The sequence below is a fragment of the Oncorhynchus gorbuscha genome, linkage group LG02 (genome assembly GCF_021184085.1).
Source record: "Oncorhynchus gorbuscha isolate QuinsamMale2020 ecotype Even-year linkage group LG02, OgorEven_v1.0, whole genome shotgun sequence".
NCBI classification, from domain to species: Eukaryota; Metazoa; Chordata; class Actinopteri; order Salmoniformes; family Salmonidae; genus Oncorhynchus; species Oncorhynchus gorbuscha.
The window spans coordinates 62949247-62966808 of record NC_060174.1 but is presented as its reverse complement, the minus strand read 5'-3'; the positions used below and the strand labels follow the sequence as shown (position 1 = coordinate 62966808).

General features: G+C 43.6%; 1 protein-coding gene across 1 annotated transcript in view; it reads left to right on the top strand.

The window, feature by feature from the left end:
- The window catches only part of LOC124006445 (GDNF family receptor alpha-4-like), a 55634-nt gene extending 40501 nt beyond the window's left edge, over nt 1–15133 (top strand). The window contains exons 3-8 of the mRNA XM_046316466.1: nt 31–123; nt 749–1100; nt 8544–8653; nt 8942–9076; nt 9505–9656; nt 10819–15133. Of these exons, the coding sequence (XP_046172422.1) occupies nt 31–123; nt 749–1100; nt 8544–8653; nt 8942–9076; nt 9505–9656; nt 10819–11019 (1043 nt within the window). The 3' untranslated portion in view covers nt 11020–15133. The remainder of the gene's footprint in view (nt 1–30; nt 124–748; nt 1101–8543; nt 8654–8941; nt 9077–9504; nt 9657–10818) is intronic.
- Nucleotides 15134–17562: the final 2429 nt, after the last annotated feature.

Sequence of the window (17562 nt, the reverse complement as noted above, 5' to 3'; positions counted from 1 at the left end):
TCTGTCCTTACGGCCTCTGTGTTTTCACAGTGTACGATGAGAACGAGGTGTCTCCGTATGAGGATCTGGAGGTGGAGTTTGTGAGGCACATAGAGATGTCACGCATGGCCTCCATCATGGCAGGTAAATTCTGCTCACTGCTCCGTCAATACACAGCTTTCTCTTATTGAAACATCTCTGAATAAGTCGCTCTGGCTATCTACTCCAATTTCAGAGCACTCTCATCTGATTATGCCAGAGCGCAGAATAACTGATCAATTTACGAACGCTCAACACCCATGGAATATGGCCGGTGTCAGTAAACGTCGGCAAAAAAAGTGAATTGAAATTGTTGCCAGTAGCAGTTAGTCACCACTGCTCTGCTAGGGCGAGTAAAATGGTCAGAGTGAGGTGTTCTCTCATTAGTGTCTGGAAGCAGCTAGCAAGCTCGCCAACGTTAGCCAGGTAGCTTGGGTGCTTGACTGTCAATGTGTGGTCAGAACGCTTGGATCAACCCCACTCCTCGGTCCGATCGTCCAGTGTGGGCTCTGAACGCGAACGGACAATCTGACAACGCTCTGAATTTACGTACGCCCAGGGCACACTCTGAGCACACTCTGGCACCCCAGAGTGAATTTACATGTCAGTCTGGGACGTTTTTGCGTTCCAGAATCATATATTTTATGGTTTTGTCTGTTATTCATTGCCCCTTTTCCCAAAACACAACCACCTTCTTCCATTCTTCTGTGTTTTCTCCCTCTCCTCCCAGCTTCCTCTCTGCCTCTGGATGGGCAGAACCAGTGTTTGAAGGCAGCCCAGGACTGTGGTCTGTACGAGAAGTGTGGTTCTCTGAGGTCGGAGTATGTTGTGTCCTGCACCAAGCGGCCACCGGGCTCCGACGGCAGCTGTAACAGACAGAAGTGCCACCGAGCGCTGCGACGCTTCCTGGAGCGGGTGCCAGAGGAGTACAGCTTTGCCCTGCTCTTCTGCCCCTGCTCCGATGCCCTCTGTGGGGAGCGCCGGCGGAAGACCATCGTACCCTCGTGTTCCTATGAGGAGAGAGACGGCAAGCCCAACTGCCTCAGCCTGCAGGGCTACTGTGCCAGGGACAAGCTGTGTAGGTGAGCTGAGCTGGCTGGGGAAACACGGTTACTGGGAGATTTGACATCAGACTAAACTTTTCCACTCAACTCTAAGTACTGTATTGAGGCATATTAACAGTTATAATCACAATACAAAGATTCTTAACTAGCGTAGTATTTGCAGAGGGCTTAACTGATTTCATTATAGTGCATGAGTGTGAAGGGAGGTTTTGTAGCGAATGTGAGGGTAGACATAGGTGGAGAGGACTGGATCTACATACAATAAGTATTTCATGAACTACCACCTGAATCTTCAACTTCAGATCCTTATATACAGTACAATAGTTACAGTACAACGAGTTCAGATGTTTGAGTTCCCTACAGAGAAAAGGTTGTTCAATAATCTTTTTTTATTTTTCTCCCCAATTTCATGGTATCAAATTGGTAGTTACAGTCTTGTCTCACTGATGCAACTCCAGTACGGACTCGAGAGCTGTGCGTCCTTCAAAACACAAGCCAACCAAGCCGCACTGCTTCTTGACAACCCGGAAGCTAGCCGCACCATTGTGCCAGAGGAAACACCAAGCACCTGGCGACCGTGTCAGCGTGCACTGCACCCGGCCTGCCACATGAGTCTCTAATGCGCAATGGGACAAAGACATCCCTAACGGTCAAACCCTCCCCTAAGCCGAACGACGCTGGGCCAATTGTGTGCCGCCCCATGGATCTCCCGGTCGTGGCCGGCTGCGACAGAGCCTGGACTCAAACCCAGAATCTCTAGTGGCACAGCTAGCACTGCGTTGCAGTGCCTTAGACCACTGCGCCACTCGGGACGCCCTGTTGTTCAATAATCATCATAATTAGCTAGGTTTCCATCCAATTTGCGACAGATTTTCATGCGTAAATGGCTATGCGTGATGACGTAGTTAACATAAAAATAACTTTCTGTTAAAATACCATGTAACGAATGAAAAATACAAGTTAAATGGGTCTCCGTCACACTTTCATCTCTACTGATGGTTGCCACAAAAACTATTGCATTATATAGAAAATGTCCCTACTCTGGTCTTGGTACATGTGCTCTAGCCAACAGCTCACAGATAGAGTGGGGGGTAGAGTACATTATGAGATTATTATGGATAAGAGCGATATTATTTGTATTTGTCAAATGACAGCCAAGCATCGAGCATTATCTTACCAGAATAAGACCCTCAAGAAGATCCTACTGTAATGGTTCTCCTCTTCTTCTGAAGAGGAGGAGTAGGAGAGATCGGACCAATGTGCAGCGTGGTAAGTGTCCGTTTTAGTTTATTAAACTGAACACTAAAGAATACAAAATAACAACGTGAATGATCCAAACGAAAACCGAAACAGTCCTGAAATGTGACACAAACATTACAACAGGAAACAATTACCCACAACTCAAAAGTGAAACCAGGCTACCTAAGTATGGTTCTCAATCGGGGACAACGATTGACAGCTGCCTCTGATTGAGAACCATACCAGGACAAACACAAAAAACCCAAAACATAGAAAAAGGAACATAGACAACCCACCCAACTCACACCCTGACCATACTAAAACAAAGACATAACAACAGAACTAAGGTCAGAATGTGACACCTACCATATCCAACAAACAAATTGTTAATGTTTCCATCAGCCCGGTCATGACTTTTTTTCGTGCGCCAGGTAATTTATTCACATAAATGACTGGATGGAAACATGGTTACTTATAACATTGATGACATTCGTAATAATAAAGACTAATGATATGTCGATTATGTCTCTGTGTCTGGCTCTGTCCCAGGCTGCAGTTTTTTATTCCACCGGCTGCTCAGAGGTGTTTTTGTATGGATGAGTATGCTTGGGGAGCAGGTTTAGAGGTGTTAGTCTGTGAATTATGAATGCACCACTGGGTTTGACGAGCAGAGTCTATTTCCCAGTGTTCCTATAAAGTCAATATTCATGCCACAGGTAACATCCAAAGCTAATATTCAATATGTTTATAACAGTGTTAATTTTGTCAACAGAAATAGTGATTAAAATAAATAAACACACACATTCTTCAGTTGCAATTGAGGAGACTATAACTGACTAAATAGACTAAAAAAACTATAACTAAAAAAAAGAAATAATTTCAGTTGACTAAAACGAGACAAGATGAAATGATCTCTGACTAAAATCTGACTACTAATTGGACTGGACAAGAGTTTTTGGTACGCACAATTAATATTAGCAGCACAGATGCGCAGGGCAGTTGTGTTCAGCAGTGGGAAGGACACACCACACCCGCCACACACAGCCTACACCGGCTTCGTGAGCTGTAGGGGAGTAACATTTAAAGCTGTATGGGATAATTGCTTTGTTTGCTCTATAAACTCTTCGCTCATATGCCACCGTGATATACAATAAGGCCGTGACAACAAAAAGACAACAGTCACACTGTGGCGGAATAAATTCAACTACACGTACGTTTGTTTCATCATAAAACCAGAGAGCAACATCTGTCCGGTGACAGTGTTTCCGGTGTTTTTGACAGTTTACTAAATAAATAACGACTGATTTAGAACCATGGAGTTGCAGCACAAAGACGACAGGAGCCTCCGCTAATTCCAGCACCATTTCAACTTAAACATTTACACGTCGTCAAATCAACCAGGCTGTATACTGAGACAGACTAAAGAAGGATTTTTTTAAGCCTTGAGAAAATTGAGACATGGATTGTGTCTGTGTGCCGTTCAACGGGTGAATGGGCGGGGCAAAATGTTTCAGCGCCTTTTGAACGGGTTATAGTAGTAGGTGCCAGGTTTACCAGTTTGTGTGGAGAAACTGTAATGCTGCTGGATTTCTCCCCCCGCCAACAGTTTCCCGTGTGTATCAAGAATGGTACACCATCCGAAGGACATCCAGACAACTACAAACTATTCAGTCCAATCAATGTGGCTAAAGATCATGTTGGCTGTGCATGGTGCTGATTTATGTCTGTGTGTATGTGTGCGAGTGGACATGTTTAACTATTCTTGTGGGGACCAGAAGTCGTCCCCCCCCCCCAAGAATAGTAAGCAAACAAAAATGTGACCAACTGGGGACATTTTGTTAGTCCCCACAAGGTGAAATGCTATTTTAGGGGTTTAGGGTTAAGGTTAGAATTACTGTTAGGGTTACAGTTATGTTAAGGGTTAGTGTTAGGAGCTAGGGTTAGATTTAGGGTTAGGGTTAGGAGCTAGGGTTAGGTTTAGGGTTAAGGTTACATTTTTGGGTTAAGGTTAGGGTAAGAGTACGGGTTAGGGTTAGGGAACAAAGGTTTTTGAATGGGACTGAATTGTGTGTCCCCACAAGGTTAGCTGTACAAGGCTGTGTGTGTGTGCGCAAGTTAAAAAATGTTTTTGGACTCACCATACTTGTTGACTAGTTGAACACCAATGCCATCCTCCTGTTGGCAAAACAGTGAATGTTTTAGAGAGTAGTACTCAGTAATGTGTTGTATTGGTTTTGCTCCAAACATCACACTTTATATTCAGGACAAAAATATAATTTCTTTGCCACATTTGTTTTCAATTTTAGTGTAGTGTCTAGTTGCAAACAGGATGCATGTTTTGTAATATTTGTATTCTGTACAGGCATCCTTTTTTTCACTCTGTAATTTAGGTTAGTATTGTGGAGTAACTACAATGTTGTTGATCCATCATCAGTTTTCTCCATTCACAGCCATTAAGCTCTGTAACTGTTTTAAAATCACCATTGGCCTCATGGTTTTCTTCCTCTCCTAGATGAGGCAGTCATTCAGACCCATAGGGCGGCGAACAATTGGCCCATCGTCGTCCGGGTTAGGGGAGGGTTTGGCCATCAGGGCTGTCCTTGTCCCATCGCGCACTAGAGACTCCTGTGGCGGGCCGGGTGCAGTGCACGCTGACACGGTCGCCAGTTGCGCTGTGTTTCCTCTGACACATTGGTGCAGCTGGCTTCCGGGTTAAGTGGACATTGTGTCAAGAAGCAGTGCGGCTTGGTTGGATTGTGTTTCGGAGGATGCACGGCTCTCGACCTTCGCCTCTCCCGAGTCCGTACTGGAGTTGAAGCGATGAGACAAGACTGTAACTACCAATTGGATACCACGAAATTGGGGAGAAAATGGGGGAGAAAAAAAACTGAAAAAAATAACTATTATTGCACACAAATCAAATCTGACAAATGTATGGGCTTTCCTCTGACACTGCCTATTATATAGGTCCTGGGTGGCAGGAAGCTTGGCCCTGTTGATGTACTAGGCCGTACTCACTAGAAGTCGACCGATTAATCGGAATGGCCAATTAATTAGGGCCGATTTTTTTGGACACCGATTTTGCCCCCAATATTTTTTTACACCTTTATTTAACTAGGCAAGTCAGTTAAGAACACATTCTTATTTTCAATGACGGCCTAAGAACGGTGGGTTAACTGAACGACAGATTTTTACCTTGTCAGCTCAATCTTGCAACCTTACGGTTAACTAGTCCAACGCTCTAACCACCTGCCTCACGAGGAGCCTGCCTGTTACGCGAATGCAGTAAGAAGCCAAGGTAAGTTGCAGGCTAGCATTAAACTTATCTTATAAAAAACAATAAATCAATCATAATCACTAGTTAACTACACATGGTTGATGATATAACTAGTTTATCTAGTGTGTCCTGTGTTGCATATAATCAATGCGGTGCGCATTTGCGAAAAAGGATTGTCCTTGCTCCAACGTGTACCTAACCATAAACACCAACACCTTTCTTAAAATCAATACACAGAAGTATGTATTTTTAAACCTGCATATTTAGATACAAGAAATCCAGGTTAGCTGGCAAAATTAACCAGGTGAAATTGTGTCACTTGTCTTGCGTTCATTGCACGCAGAGTCAGGGTATATGCAACAGTTTGGACGCCTGGCTCATTGCGAACTAATTTGCCATAATTTTACGTAATTATGACATAACATTGAAGGTTGTGCAATGTAACAGGAATATTTATACACAGGGTTGCCATACATTAGATAAAATACAGAACTGTTCCATATTTCACTGAAAGAATAAACGTTTTATTTTCGAAATGATAGTTTCCGGATTCTACCATATTAATGACCTAAGGCTTGTATTTCTGTTATGTTATAATTAATTATATGATTTGATAGAGCAGTCTGAATGAGCGATGGTAGGCACCAGCAGGCTCGTAAACATTCATTCAAACAGCACTTTCGTGCATTTTGGCAGCAGCTCTTCGCAATGCTTAAAGCATTGCGCTGTTTATGACTTCAAGCCTATCAACTCCCGAGATTAGGCTGGTGTAACTGATGTGAAATGGCTAGCTAGTTAGCGGGGTGAGCGCTAATAGTGTTTCAAACGTCACTCGCTCTGAGACTTGGAGTAGTTGTTCCCCTTGCTCTGCATGGGTAACGCTGCTTCGAGGGTGGCTGTTGTCGATGTGTTCCTGGTTCGAGCCCAGGTAGTGGCGAGGAGAGGGATGGAAGCTATACTGTTACACTGGCAATACTAACGTGCCTATAAGAACATCCAATAGTCAAAGGTATATGAAATACAAATCGTATAGAGAGAAATAGTTTTATAATTCCTATAATAACTACAACCTAAATCTTCTTAACTGGGAATATTGAAGACTCGTGTTAAAAGGAACCACCAGCTTTCACCTGTTCTGAGCAAGGAACTTAAACGTTAGCTTTTTTACATGGCACATATTGCACTTTTACTTTGTTCTCCAACACTGTGTTTTTGCATTATTTAAACCAAATGTTTCATTATTTATTTGAGACTAAATAGATTTTTATTAAAATAAAAGTTTTCATTCAGTATTGTTGTAATTGTCATCAAAAATTGTCCCGATTTAATCGGTAGCAGCTTTTTTAGGTCCTCTAATAATCGGTATTGGTATCGGCGTTGAAAAATCATAATGGGTCAACCTCTATAGCCTACAATAAATGGCTATTCCTGCTCTTTTCCTGCAATCCATCAAACGCATATGGTATTATAGTTGTCCCTGACTTGTGGTCAGACTCGCTTAGGTGGAACAAACTTAAACTTGCGCCTTTTTTCAATGCTGATTTGAACGTCATAGAGAAAGCAGAAAGGGACCCCAAAACAATTCTAGAAGTAATCATCTAGTTTTTCAACGTTTTGGAACTTTCAGATAGAAATGTGCTATGTAGAACAAACATGTCTCTCTGACATGTTTAATAAGGAATAACGTTGGCTTTATTCATGGCATTTCCATATGCAACGTTCGAGAATGTTTTGCAACTGAACTTGGCCCTGGTACCATTACCAGTAGCCTCAATGCAAATATTTGGTGGCACATAAAAAATGGAAAAGGGAGAGCAAATTGTTTATTGACTAAACTCTTCTTGCTACTACACTATATCACACTGGGTGAGTAACTTTATTTTAAGTTCATGTTGACCCAGTGACTCAGACTTGAGCACTTGTATCACGACTTGAGCACTGGCTCTCTGACTTCAGCCACAGGAGACTTGGGACTCGATTTGGACTCGAGGTTTAGTGACTCAACTACATCATTGGGTGAAACAGTCATTAACTCCAGTTCAAAGTCATTAGCCCCCGTTCTACTTTTGGACATCAGTGTGGCTGTGGCGTCTGTGGAATGCCGATAACAATGGCAAGGACACAACCAAGTGATGGAGGTGCAACCCATTCCACTTTGCATCACCATCTGGTGATTGCGCTACTCTCTCTCTCTCTCTTGTTCGCTCTCTTTTTCGCTCTCTTTCTCCCTCTGCACTCCTGTGTGTCTTGTTTGTTTTGTATGTAATATCTACGTAGGCTGAATTAGGAATTTACATGGCAAAATAATTCTTATATATATTTATTCTGTTGGGAAGAGAATGGGATGTTATGCAGAAAAAAAATACTGTATGTTGGTAAGACAATGATATGTATGTTGGATGTCAGTGATTTATGTTTATTGTAGGTTACTGAGGGAATACAAAATGTGATGTGACTAAAACGTGACTAAAATGAAAGGACATTTAGTTTACTAAAATGGCCCACCGTTTTCATCATTTTGACAATAACTAGACCAAATCATTATTCAACGGACACAAATGTGACTAAGACTAAATTATACTTTAGTCAAAATGACTAAGACTAGATTAAATCTAAACGAACACTGGTTCATAATGATGGCGCAGCACCTCTCATCATGCTTCAGATAATGATTTTAAAATGTCTATAAAATAAACATTGTGTGTGCTAACACTAAAATTCCTAGGTGGAAGGTTATCTTTCTGTAGGCTTTCATGTGCTGTGGATTCTGCCTTTCGCTAGGTACTAAATCCCCCAAAACATAATTGCAAAGGTGCCCTCAGAAAATTACATCGCCAAGTTGCCAACCCAGTATTGGCACCTGTTTACAATTATATTTGTCTCCCTTTGTGTGTGTTTGTGTGGGTTTGTGTGAATGTGTGTGTTGGTGTGTGTGTGTCTGTCAGATCTCGGCTGGCTGATTTCCAGCACAACTGCCAGCCCTCGTCCCATTCTCCCTCTGGCTGCATGAGAGAGAGTGGAGCCGTCTGCCTTAAGGCCTACGCCGGACTCATAGGTGAGCTGGAGAGAGAACAGGATCGAGGGGGTGGAAGAAATGAGATAGAGGGAAGGGATGGAAGAGGGATTAACGACACAAGGAAGGAACAATGGTAGAGAAGGAGTTCTGCGTTGACCCCAATGGCCTTATAATCAGATCATTGTTGTTAGCTCTTGATAACCCCAGGGTATATAGGTAGCCACTCATTTCATAGCCAATTGCCTTGTTTGGCTTTGGATCAAACGTTCCAAAGTTCGTATAGAAGTCAAGCCTGCTGACACGTCTCTAATCAACAACCTCCTCCAGGCACCATCATGACCCCCAACTACGTGAACAATATCAGTATGGACGTGTCCCAGTGGTGCAGCTGTGAGGGAAGTGGGAACCAGTGGCAGGACTGTCTGCGCGTCCTGCACATGTTTGACAGCAACGTCTGTCTGCGTGAGTAACACTCCCTCAACCGCCTACAACGCCATCCCCCAGAGGCTGCTCCAGCAATATCCCTGGTCCTGTGAGCCCACTTGAAATCAGCAGATCACACAAATATATTAGCGGGCGCTCTGTAGCCCGGTAGCCCTAGAGAGCTGCCTACTTGTTCTTTATGGTATACTGTAGCCCAGCACTTAATTACAATATTGATGGACAGCAGTGTAAATTGAAACTGTTTCATTCCTGTCTGATTCCCATATTGCAACTGAGGTGAATAACTGAACAATTGCTATGCCTTAAGGGTGCAATGCCCAGTTGATTAACGCATTCATGGCTGCTATGAATAATGGAATGTTCTGAGGACATTTGGCCTCGTCGGCAGTGGGTATAATGGGGATGATGATAATGTGGTAATGATGATGTCTGTTGTTGTGTCTCAGGTAATGCTATCATTTATTTGGGTGGCTCTTCCCCTCGCCCTGTGGAGAGCACTACTCTGCCACCTCGTCGCCACGCATCTGCCACGCCCTCCCCCCACATCTTTCAGGACGAGATCAATGTCAACGTCAACGTTTTATCAGAGCGCAACAGTGTGAGTATAAGTACTCTGCGTTGCCTCACCAAACCCAGACTGCTTAAATACTGTAGAGTAACTTAAAAACAATGGTGGCCAAAAAGCTTGTTCCTTGGGTTTTTCTAGAGTAGGTTCTCACTAGGATGTTCTGTGAATTGCATGATGACCTACGGTGTGACGTGAGTGCCAACAGAGCTGCCTGAGTGTCAAAGTTCACACACAGAACTGACCTGATATATATATATATACTCCCAACACATCTGACTCAACACAGGGCTCACTTTCACAGTCAACACATTACTGTGGCGTTGAACAAGCCCCAGCACCTCCCTTTTTACCTTCAGTTATCTTTATTTCTCCCCATCCTTCTGTCCCATTTCCCTATCTCTCTCTCTCACTCACTGTGCGTGAGGATTAGCCAGAGGTGTTTGCAGGAGGGAGCATCAATCCTCTTGTGTTGATATTAATTTATTCACACCCATCTGTCTCCTCTCCCCCTTTCTCTTGTCATCCTAATCCCTCTCACTCGCTTTCTCCTCTCCTCCGCTACAATCCTTTACACCGTTCCAATCCCTCCCTCTCTTCTTTCCCCCCTAACCTCTAAACCTCCCTCCCTCTGAGTGCAGGTTGTAGATGTTCCTCTGTAATACACTTATTTTCTTCCACTTTCTTCCCCTCACTCTGGTGATCTTATTCTGTGACCACGACTCTCACCTTTCTTTCTAATAACAAAGATGCTGACAACTTTCGAATCGGGATTCAACACCCTACATTGAAAAGCAACTTTTAACGCTGAGTTGCTTTTTTTCTCTGTCAGGAGGCTCATGATACCCTACCTATTCCACACAAATGATGGATCGTTTTAACAACCCTGTTTACTGCCAAGATGTTTCATATTTACAACAAGCAGATACACTATGGACTGACTGTATGAGATGGTTAATTACCTGCAAATTCCATTCTTTCTATTCAGGGGTGCAACTTTCATAGGGGACGGGCGGGACATGTTCCCCCCCCCACATTCTGAAATTGCATTTTTGTCCCCCACCAGTTTTATCATTGGGAATGTGATACAAAACGAGGCTATTTTTTTGCGGACGCCTACCAAGCAGTCGGGTAGGGCCCCTGGCTCTGCTTGAATTCTGAATGATCACATTCCCTCTCTCTCTCTCTCTCGCAGGTGGAAGATACTGAAGAGGAAGAAGAGGAGGAAAGTCAGGAATTCAACGTTATCCCTCAATATTCTGAGAAGGAGAAGTCTAGTGTGGGCTCCGGGGCCCGAGGGGGCCATAGAGGAGCGTCAGGCCAAACAGTACTCATGCTGCCTCTGCTGCTGCTGCTGCTGCCCGCTGCCATGCTGGGCTGGGGGTGTCAGGGTTAACGAGCCCCCCCCCTACTACCTCCCTTACGCTCAGCTACGGTATCACATTCACTGGGTCACCTCCACCATGGCAATGAGATAGAATGGACTGATGGGGAGACTTAAGGCTGAGGGAAGAACGACCACAAGGAGGAAATGGACATTTCTTCTGTTTTACATTACTTGCTGTATTTCTGTTTTCCTTTCTTACTTTCCAACGACTGGTCCTTTTCTGTATTCTACATCTTTCCTCTCCTGCTCTGTCTACTTGCGATCTGTTTAAGTAGTCATAGCTGCCCATCTCTTTTGCTCCTCTCTCACGTAAGTAGACGTAGTTGAACAACCTGGGCCGATAAATAAGTCGATGGCTGAATTAATAAGGTCTGTCTGGATGAATCGATATGGCTGTCTGTCCGGTGCCTGTCTCAAGATTGGCTATCCAGCTCCACTCTCCCTCTTCACGAGGAGCTCATCGCCCAAGGCCAGTAACAGCACCTATCTCCAAGAAAACATGACCAGTGATTGGTGGAACCATGACGGTTCATTCCTTTTTGATTTTTGTGCCATGCCTCACCTCGCCTTTTTCTTTCTCCTTCGTTAACTTCCTTTCTTTCATCATCCCTTGGATACGAGGGTTGTAAAAAGGGCGAGCCACTCTGTGCTATAAACCAGAGAGACCTCTGTTGCACTTCCTTCCTGTCTCTTACGTTGCTCTCCTTGTTTGCACCCTCTTCGCCGCCTCAGACTAGGTGCCACTGACCTCTCCAGTTTGTACACCACTTATTCTCAGCCTTGTGGAGGAGATCTGAGAAACCCACCACAGGCACAAGAATTATACCAAATTTGAATAATGACAACAGCAGAGGAAACAACATAAGCAATAAAACATGAAATCAGATGGCTCAGCGGGCAGGTGCTGGGGCCGTCTGGATTTGAGCTCAGGGGAGAGAGGAACCAATTTGCTGCTGTCTGTAGTTCACAAGTGCTTTCTATCCCTAGGTGTTGTTATAGTTTTGGAGAGACAATATCACACTTAGCTATACCTTTCCTGCCCGTGTTGGAGTAGGAGGAGATAGGGAGGGAGAGATGGGGCACTATAGAGCCCGCGGCAGCTCTGATCATTGAGCATCACATTGAGCATCACATTGAGCATCACATTGAGCCTCGAAACCTTTTGCTGATGTTCATGTTTTTTTCTCTCTCTCCATTTGTTTCTTGCATCGCTCATTTTCTTGTGAACTTGCAAAATGAACTCCCACCTGAGGGGAAGTAGGTAAAGGGCTGTGGGTGGTAGTTAAAGGGGGAAACTGCTCTGCTGTGGAATTGTGTACGTGACTTGCATTCATCGACTTCTTTCCGTTCTAGAGGGAGATGTTAGACCTGACTCGTGCTCTCACCGATAATACATGATGCTAAATAAAGAGATAAATATTTACAGGGCATATTTGTGCTGCAGCTCTTTACATCATCAGCCACCGGTGAGGGGAGTCGCTGGGACTTAATTCTGAGTATTAATTAAGCGGGCACGGTGGCATCCGTACAGTCTAACACCATCTCCAATCTGGACAGTGACGTTCATGACGACTGCTGTTCTCTTTTTAATAGGCACCTGTCATCTCTCACTGCCTGGCAAGGGATCCTTATGCTAGTGATCATCAAAGTGAGTGACCGCACAAGAGATGACGTGAGAGCGGCAAGCCTTGATTTACACACTGAAACAGCCGAAATAAATATGAGCGTAAGCCATACAAGCGAACAGCAAGAGGGAACGAGCGTGCCAACTCTAAATGTATCACGTTGGTTTTGTTTGTACAGCTGTATGCACATATATTTCCCCCATGGCCAATTGGTTTTAATAATATTCAATGACGTTAGTGCTGACGTTTAGTGCTGACCCATGAGGGCGCTTCTAGAGGTCTGTTCGGTTTCGATTCGATTATTTTAAAAATAATCACGGTTTCCGATTTCGGTTTCTAATCTTCTTCTTTTTTTTACACATTTAATGCACCATGCATTATGTGGGTTGAATTCTGTAACACAGAATAAAACAATGAATAAAGTCCCATGGTGGTTAGTGACTGTCCATTACTGCTCATCACTTATTAACCATCATTTATTCACATTACTTTGCTTTAATACAATATTTTGTTTTATTCAATGGTTTTATTATTTCATTCCGAGTCATCATCTCATCTCTATAGAGCTGCCGCCTATGCTGTCTGACAAAATCACAATTTTAGTCATTCTTCAAAGTAAATAAGGCAAACTTATGACTGCTGAATACCAACTATCAATCACTTAAATCATGTATTTTCATGTAGAGATGCCTCACAAAGCAACTGCTTTCTATCCATCTCGTACGTCCTCTCTTCTCTCCGTCTCCATTATCGAGGTCTCCGTGTGGAATATGGTTATTGTAGTTAATTGCCACATTTTCTGCGCTAAACTGTATAGAATATTAGCCTGTTGGAAACTACAACTCCCTACTACATCACGCAGTTTGCGCTTGATCTGATTTATTTCTACCGAAACTTAGCAACGTGCTCACAGAAAAAAAAATGAACTAAATTAAATTCAAATCATTTTGGTTGATCACTGAGAACTAAAATATGTATTGTGATCGATTACCGGAGTTGCAGAGTTGATATAATGTTTTTGTACTCAAATAAATCCACAGAGAAAGGGAGAGGTAAGAGGGAGCGAATGAAAAAGGTGCGACAGTAGGGGATTTGGGAAAGATGGGGAGAGTGACAGACGTAGATGCAGAGAGAGAGAGAGAGAGAGAGAGAGAGAGAGAGAGAGAGAGAGAGAGAGAGAGAGAGAGAGAGAGAAAGCAAGGGCTCTTAAAAGCTTTCAGTAGCATTGCTGTTGTAGTCAGGCCTTCTCAGATTTATTTTCATGCCTGTGGCTAAGAGGCGAGTGTCTGTTCCACTCTATTACTCCTGTGCTTTAACGTCCTGAACTGTGTGCCTCCACCTCAGTTTGGCCTCACAGACCGACAACGCTACTCTCCCGTACATGCATTCCCATCACTCTCTGCCACCGTGTGTATTTTACAATCATCTGCGGCCCCTCACAGACAACATGCCTCTACATCTTCTACCCATTCCTCTTTTCTTTTTCATGTTGAAACAACAAACACTGTACCATCAACTACTTGTACAAAGCTTTATTTTATGGTAGGCTTTATGTATGCTTTAAACAGAAAATGTGTATATATTTTTGTGTTTTCTTTTCTCCTGTTGTAATTATCATTGAGAGTGAGCTGTGTCTGCTCCGTTGGATCTTATGTATGCCTCTTGTAAGTGTATTATGTACAGGTTATGGTCAAGCATCTGTCAGTCTCTCTGTCTGTTTGTAACAGTGAAACACTGTTGTTCTGCGGTGTCCTGCTTGCGTTGACCTCGATATACATGTTGATGGTCATTTTTAGTATGGTATATGATGATCCTCATGTTCCGCGTTAGAATCACACTGCTCATTTACCAAAGCCCCCCGTACAGTTGTGTCAAATTGGATTAGCTGTCTGAATCACACCACTCCTGAGAGTTGTTGAATGAACACTCTGTGGACATGGTGTAAAGCCACTTCTTGAAAGTGATCCTCAGTTGGCACGCTGGTTAACACGTTCAACTTGAGGAGTTGCCGGCCTCTCTGCCAGCCCACTAAACAGTCTTGGGCTCTGTCCATTAGTATCAAAATGGTCGCCATTTAGAAAATGGATGAGGCCAGTGAGAGACTTAGAAGCTATCCAAGTAACATAGTAAGCGCATTGCACTGAACGTGCCTATGTAGACTTCAGTTGGAGAAAGGAATGAAGGACACGACAGTGGGCTGAGTTTAACATGAAACAGCCACTGGATTAGGGGCGATATCGATCCTTGTTTTGACAATGAGTTATCTAGAACTTCAGAGTTCAGCAATGCCAAAACGTCCCAGCCATCGCCGTTGCTTTAAGCCACACAGTGCCCTCCTTATCCCTACCTGTGTCACACCATCCACCTTCATGGCCATGAGTTCCGCCGTGCCCTATTCATGCCTGATGGTGTGAGTTTACAATCAGGTGTGAGCACTGTGTGGTTCTCCATCAAATGTGAGACTTTACAATGCTGTGTGAAAAAGACGACGTACAATAATAAAACATTTCAAAATGATTGTTTTCGGTGTGGAACTTTTTGCATGTTGGAATGGGGTGATTTGACTTTTCACCAACGCGCCGACCCCTTTCTCTGGCGCATAGATCAACACTTTTCCGCAGTTTTATCTGAGCATATTAAAGGTTAGAAGAATAGATGGTTTTCGATGACTGTGTGATGCAGTGTTATTGCAGGTGCATAAAGTAGACTAATCAGGAAGGACAGAAGACGGGGGGGACCCTTCTAACTTGCCAACCCCCCAAAATCTATGAGTTGACATGATAATGTTTGGAAAAGCTTTGAGGACAAATCTCAAGGACATCAGGACAGATTTATTCCCCCCCCCAAAAAAACTGTCCGACTAAAGTGTGGATTATTTTTGTATGAAAGTCTATGAGAGTGCTGAATTACTGTACACGGGGCTTATTTGATCGAATAGAAGTTTCGTAATGTTTAGGCTGTTGCAAATGCACTGATATACAGAGCATTCGGAAAGTATTCAGCCCACTTGACCTTTTCCACATTTTGTTATGTTACAGCCTTGTCATAAAATGGATTTTATTTTTATTTTTAAATACAAAGCAAAAAAAGGGTTATTAGAAATGTTTGAAGACAGGCATTTCCATTGTTAGAACGGTCACACGACTGTCTTGGTAATATAATAGATAATAATAATATAATAATAATATATGCCATTTAGCAGACGCTTTTATCCAAAGCGACTTACAGTCATGTGTGCATACATTCTACGTATGGGTAGATCATCTTTGCAATAACCTAGAAATCCTTTGCCAATTTGTGCAAAATGCAACCACATAGAAAACAAACATGTCCATTATGGACCCATTTCAGTGACTGCCAGTAGGCTCGTCTACCCCGAACCACAAACCTGAGCCCCAGAATGCACAGAAACTGTTTTAATTCAACTACTCAGCACTCTTATCTCCTCACGTCCATATCGCTGCCATGGTGGGGCCCAATGATTTACCCTGCGAAAGTGCTTGATAAGTACTTATCATGGTAATTTTCTAAACAGGAGAGCCTCCACACCTGGGATGTCTCCCGTCCTATTTGAGCTGATTCAGTTCCGCCCTCACCAGACTTTGGCGCGTGCACAGTGAAATATCTTCTGATTCCCTTTCTGCTCAACTCTCCGGGGAGTCTATCTTGTCTTTTGACTGCTCTAAAGGATGAGGTAGGTGAAGCAACCAGACGACCACGGAAAGCTTTTAATCTGTTAATGGCTTTGTGTAATGGGCGACATTCTATCAGAGCTGCCTGCATCTGTGAGCAGAATTATAATAGCAAGAATTATTAGACTAAAAGCCACATGCCTATAGGTCCATATTTGGTAACACACCAAAAATATGTGGACACCTGCTCGTCGAACATCTCATTCCAAAATCATAGGCATTTATATGGAGTTGGGCCCCCCTTTGCTGCTATAACAGCCTCCACTCTTCTGGGAAGGGTTTTCACTAGATGTTGGAACATTGCTGCGGGGACTTGCTTCCATTCAGCCACAAGAGCATTTGTGAGGTCGGCACTGATGTTGGGCGATTAGGCCTGGCTCGTAGTCGGTGTTCCAATTCATCCCAATCCACCTCAAACTTTTGACACAAAGTTGGAAGCACAGAATCGTCTAGAATGTCATTGTATACGTTAAGATTTCTCTTCACTTGAACTAAGGGGCCTAGCCCGAATGGGGCGAGCTTTACACTCCTCCAGCCAACGCTTGGCATTTCACATGGTGATCTTAGGCTTGTGTGCGGCTACTCGGCTATGGAAACCCATTTCATCCCTGCGAACAGTTCTTGTGCTGACATTTCTTCCAGAGGCAGTTTGGAATTCGGTATTCAGGACAGATGATTTTTACGCACTACACATTTCAGCACTCGGCGGTCCCGTTCTGTGAGCTTGTGTGGCCTATCACTTTCGCGGCTGAGCGGTTGTTGCTCCAAGACGTCTCCACAATAACAGCACACAGTTGAATCGGGGCAGCTCTAGCAGAGCAGAAATTTGATGAACTGATTTGTAGGAAAGGTGGCATCCTATGACGGTGCCACATTGAACGTTACTTGAGCTCTTCAATAAGGCCATTCTACTACCAATGTTTGTCTATGGAGATTGCATGGCGGTGTGCTCAATTTTATACACCTGTCAGCTGAAATAGCCAAATCCACTCACTGGAAGGGGTGTCCACATACTTTTGCATATATAGTGTATATCCTTAATAAGAGCATTGAATTCTCTGGGTTTTAAATGGGCCTATATTGAAAATGTTCTAATGCATGCAGCATGTAACCTATAGCCTAATCAGAATCCACTTGCCACTTTGTGGGGAGGGACCACATAAAGAACACCCTAAAAAGACCTAGGCCAATCCAAGGACACAGACACACAAACAGAAACCAAAAAGCAGGGAATA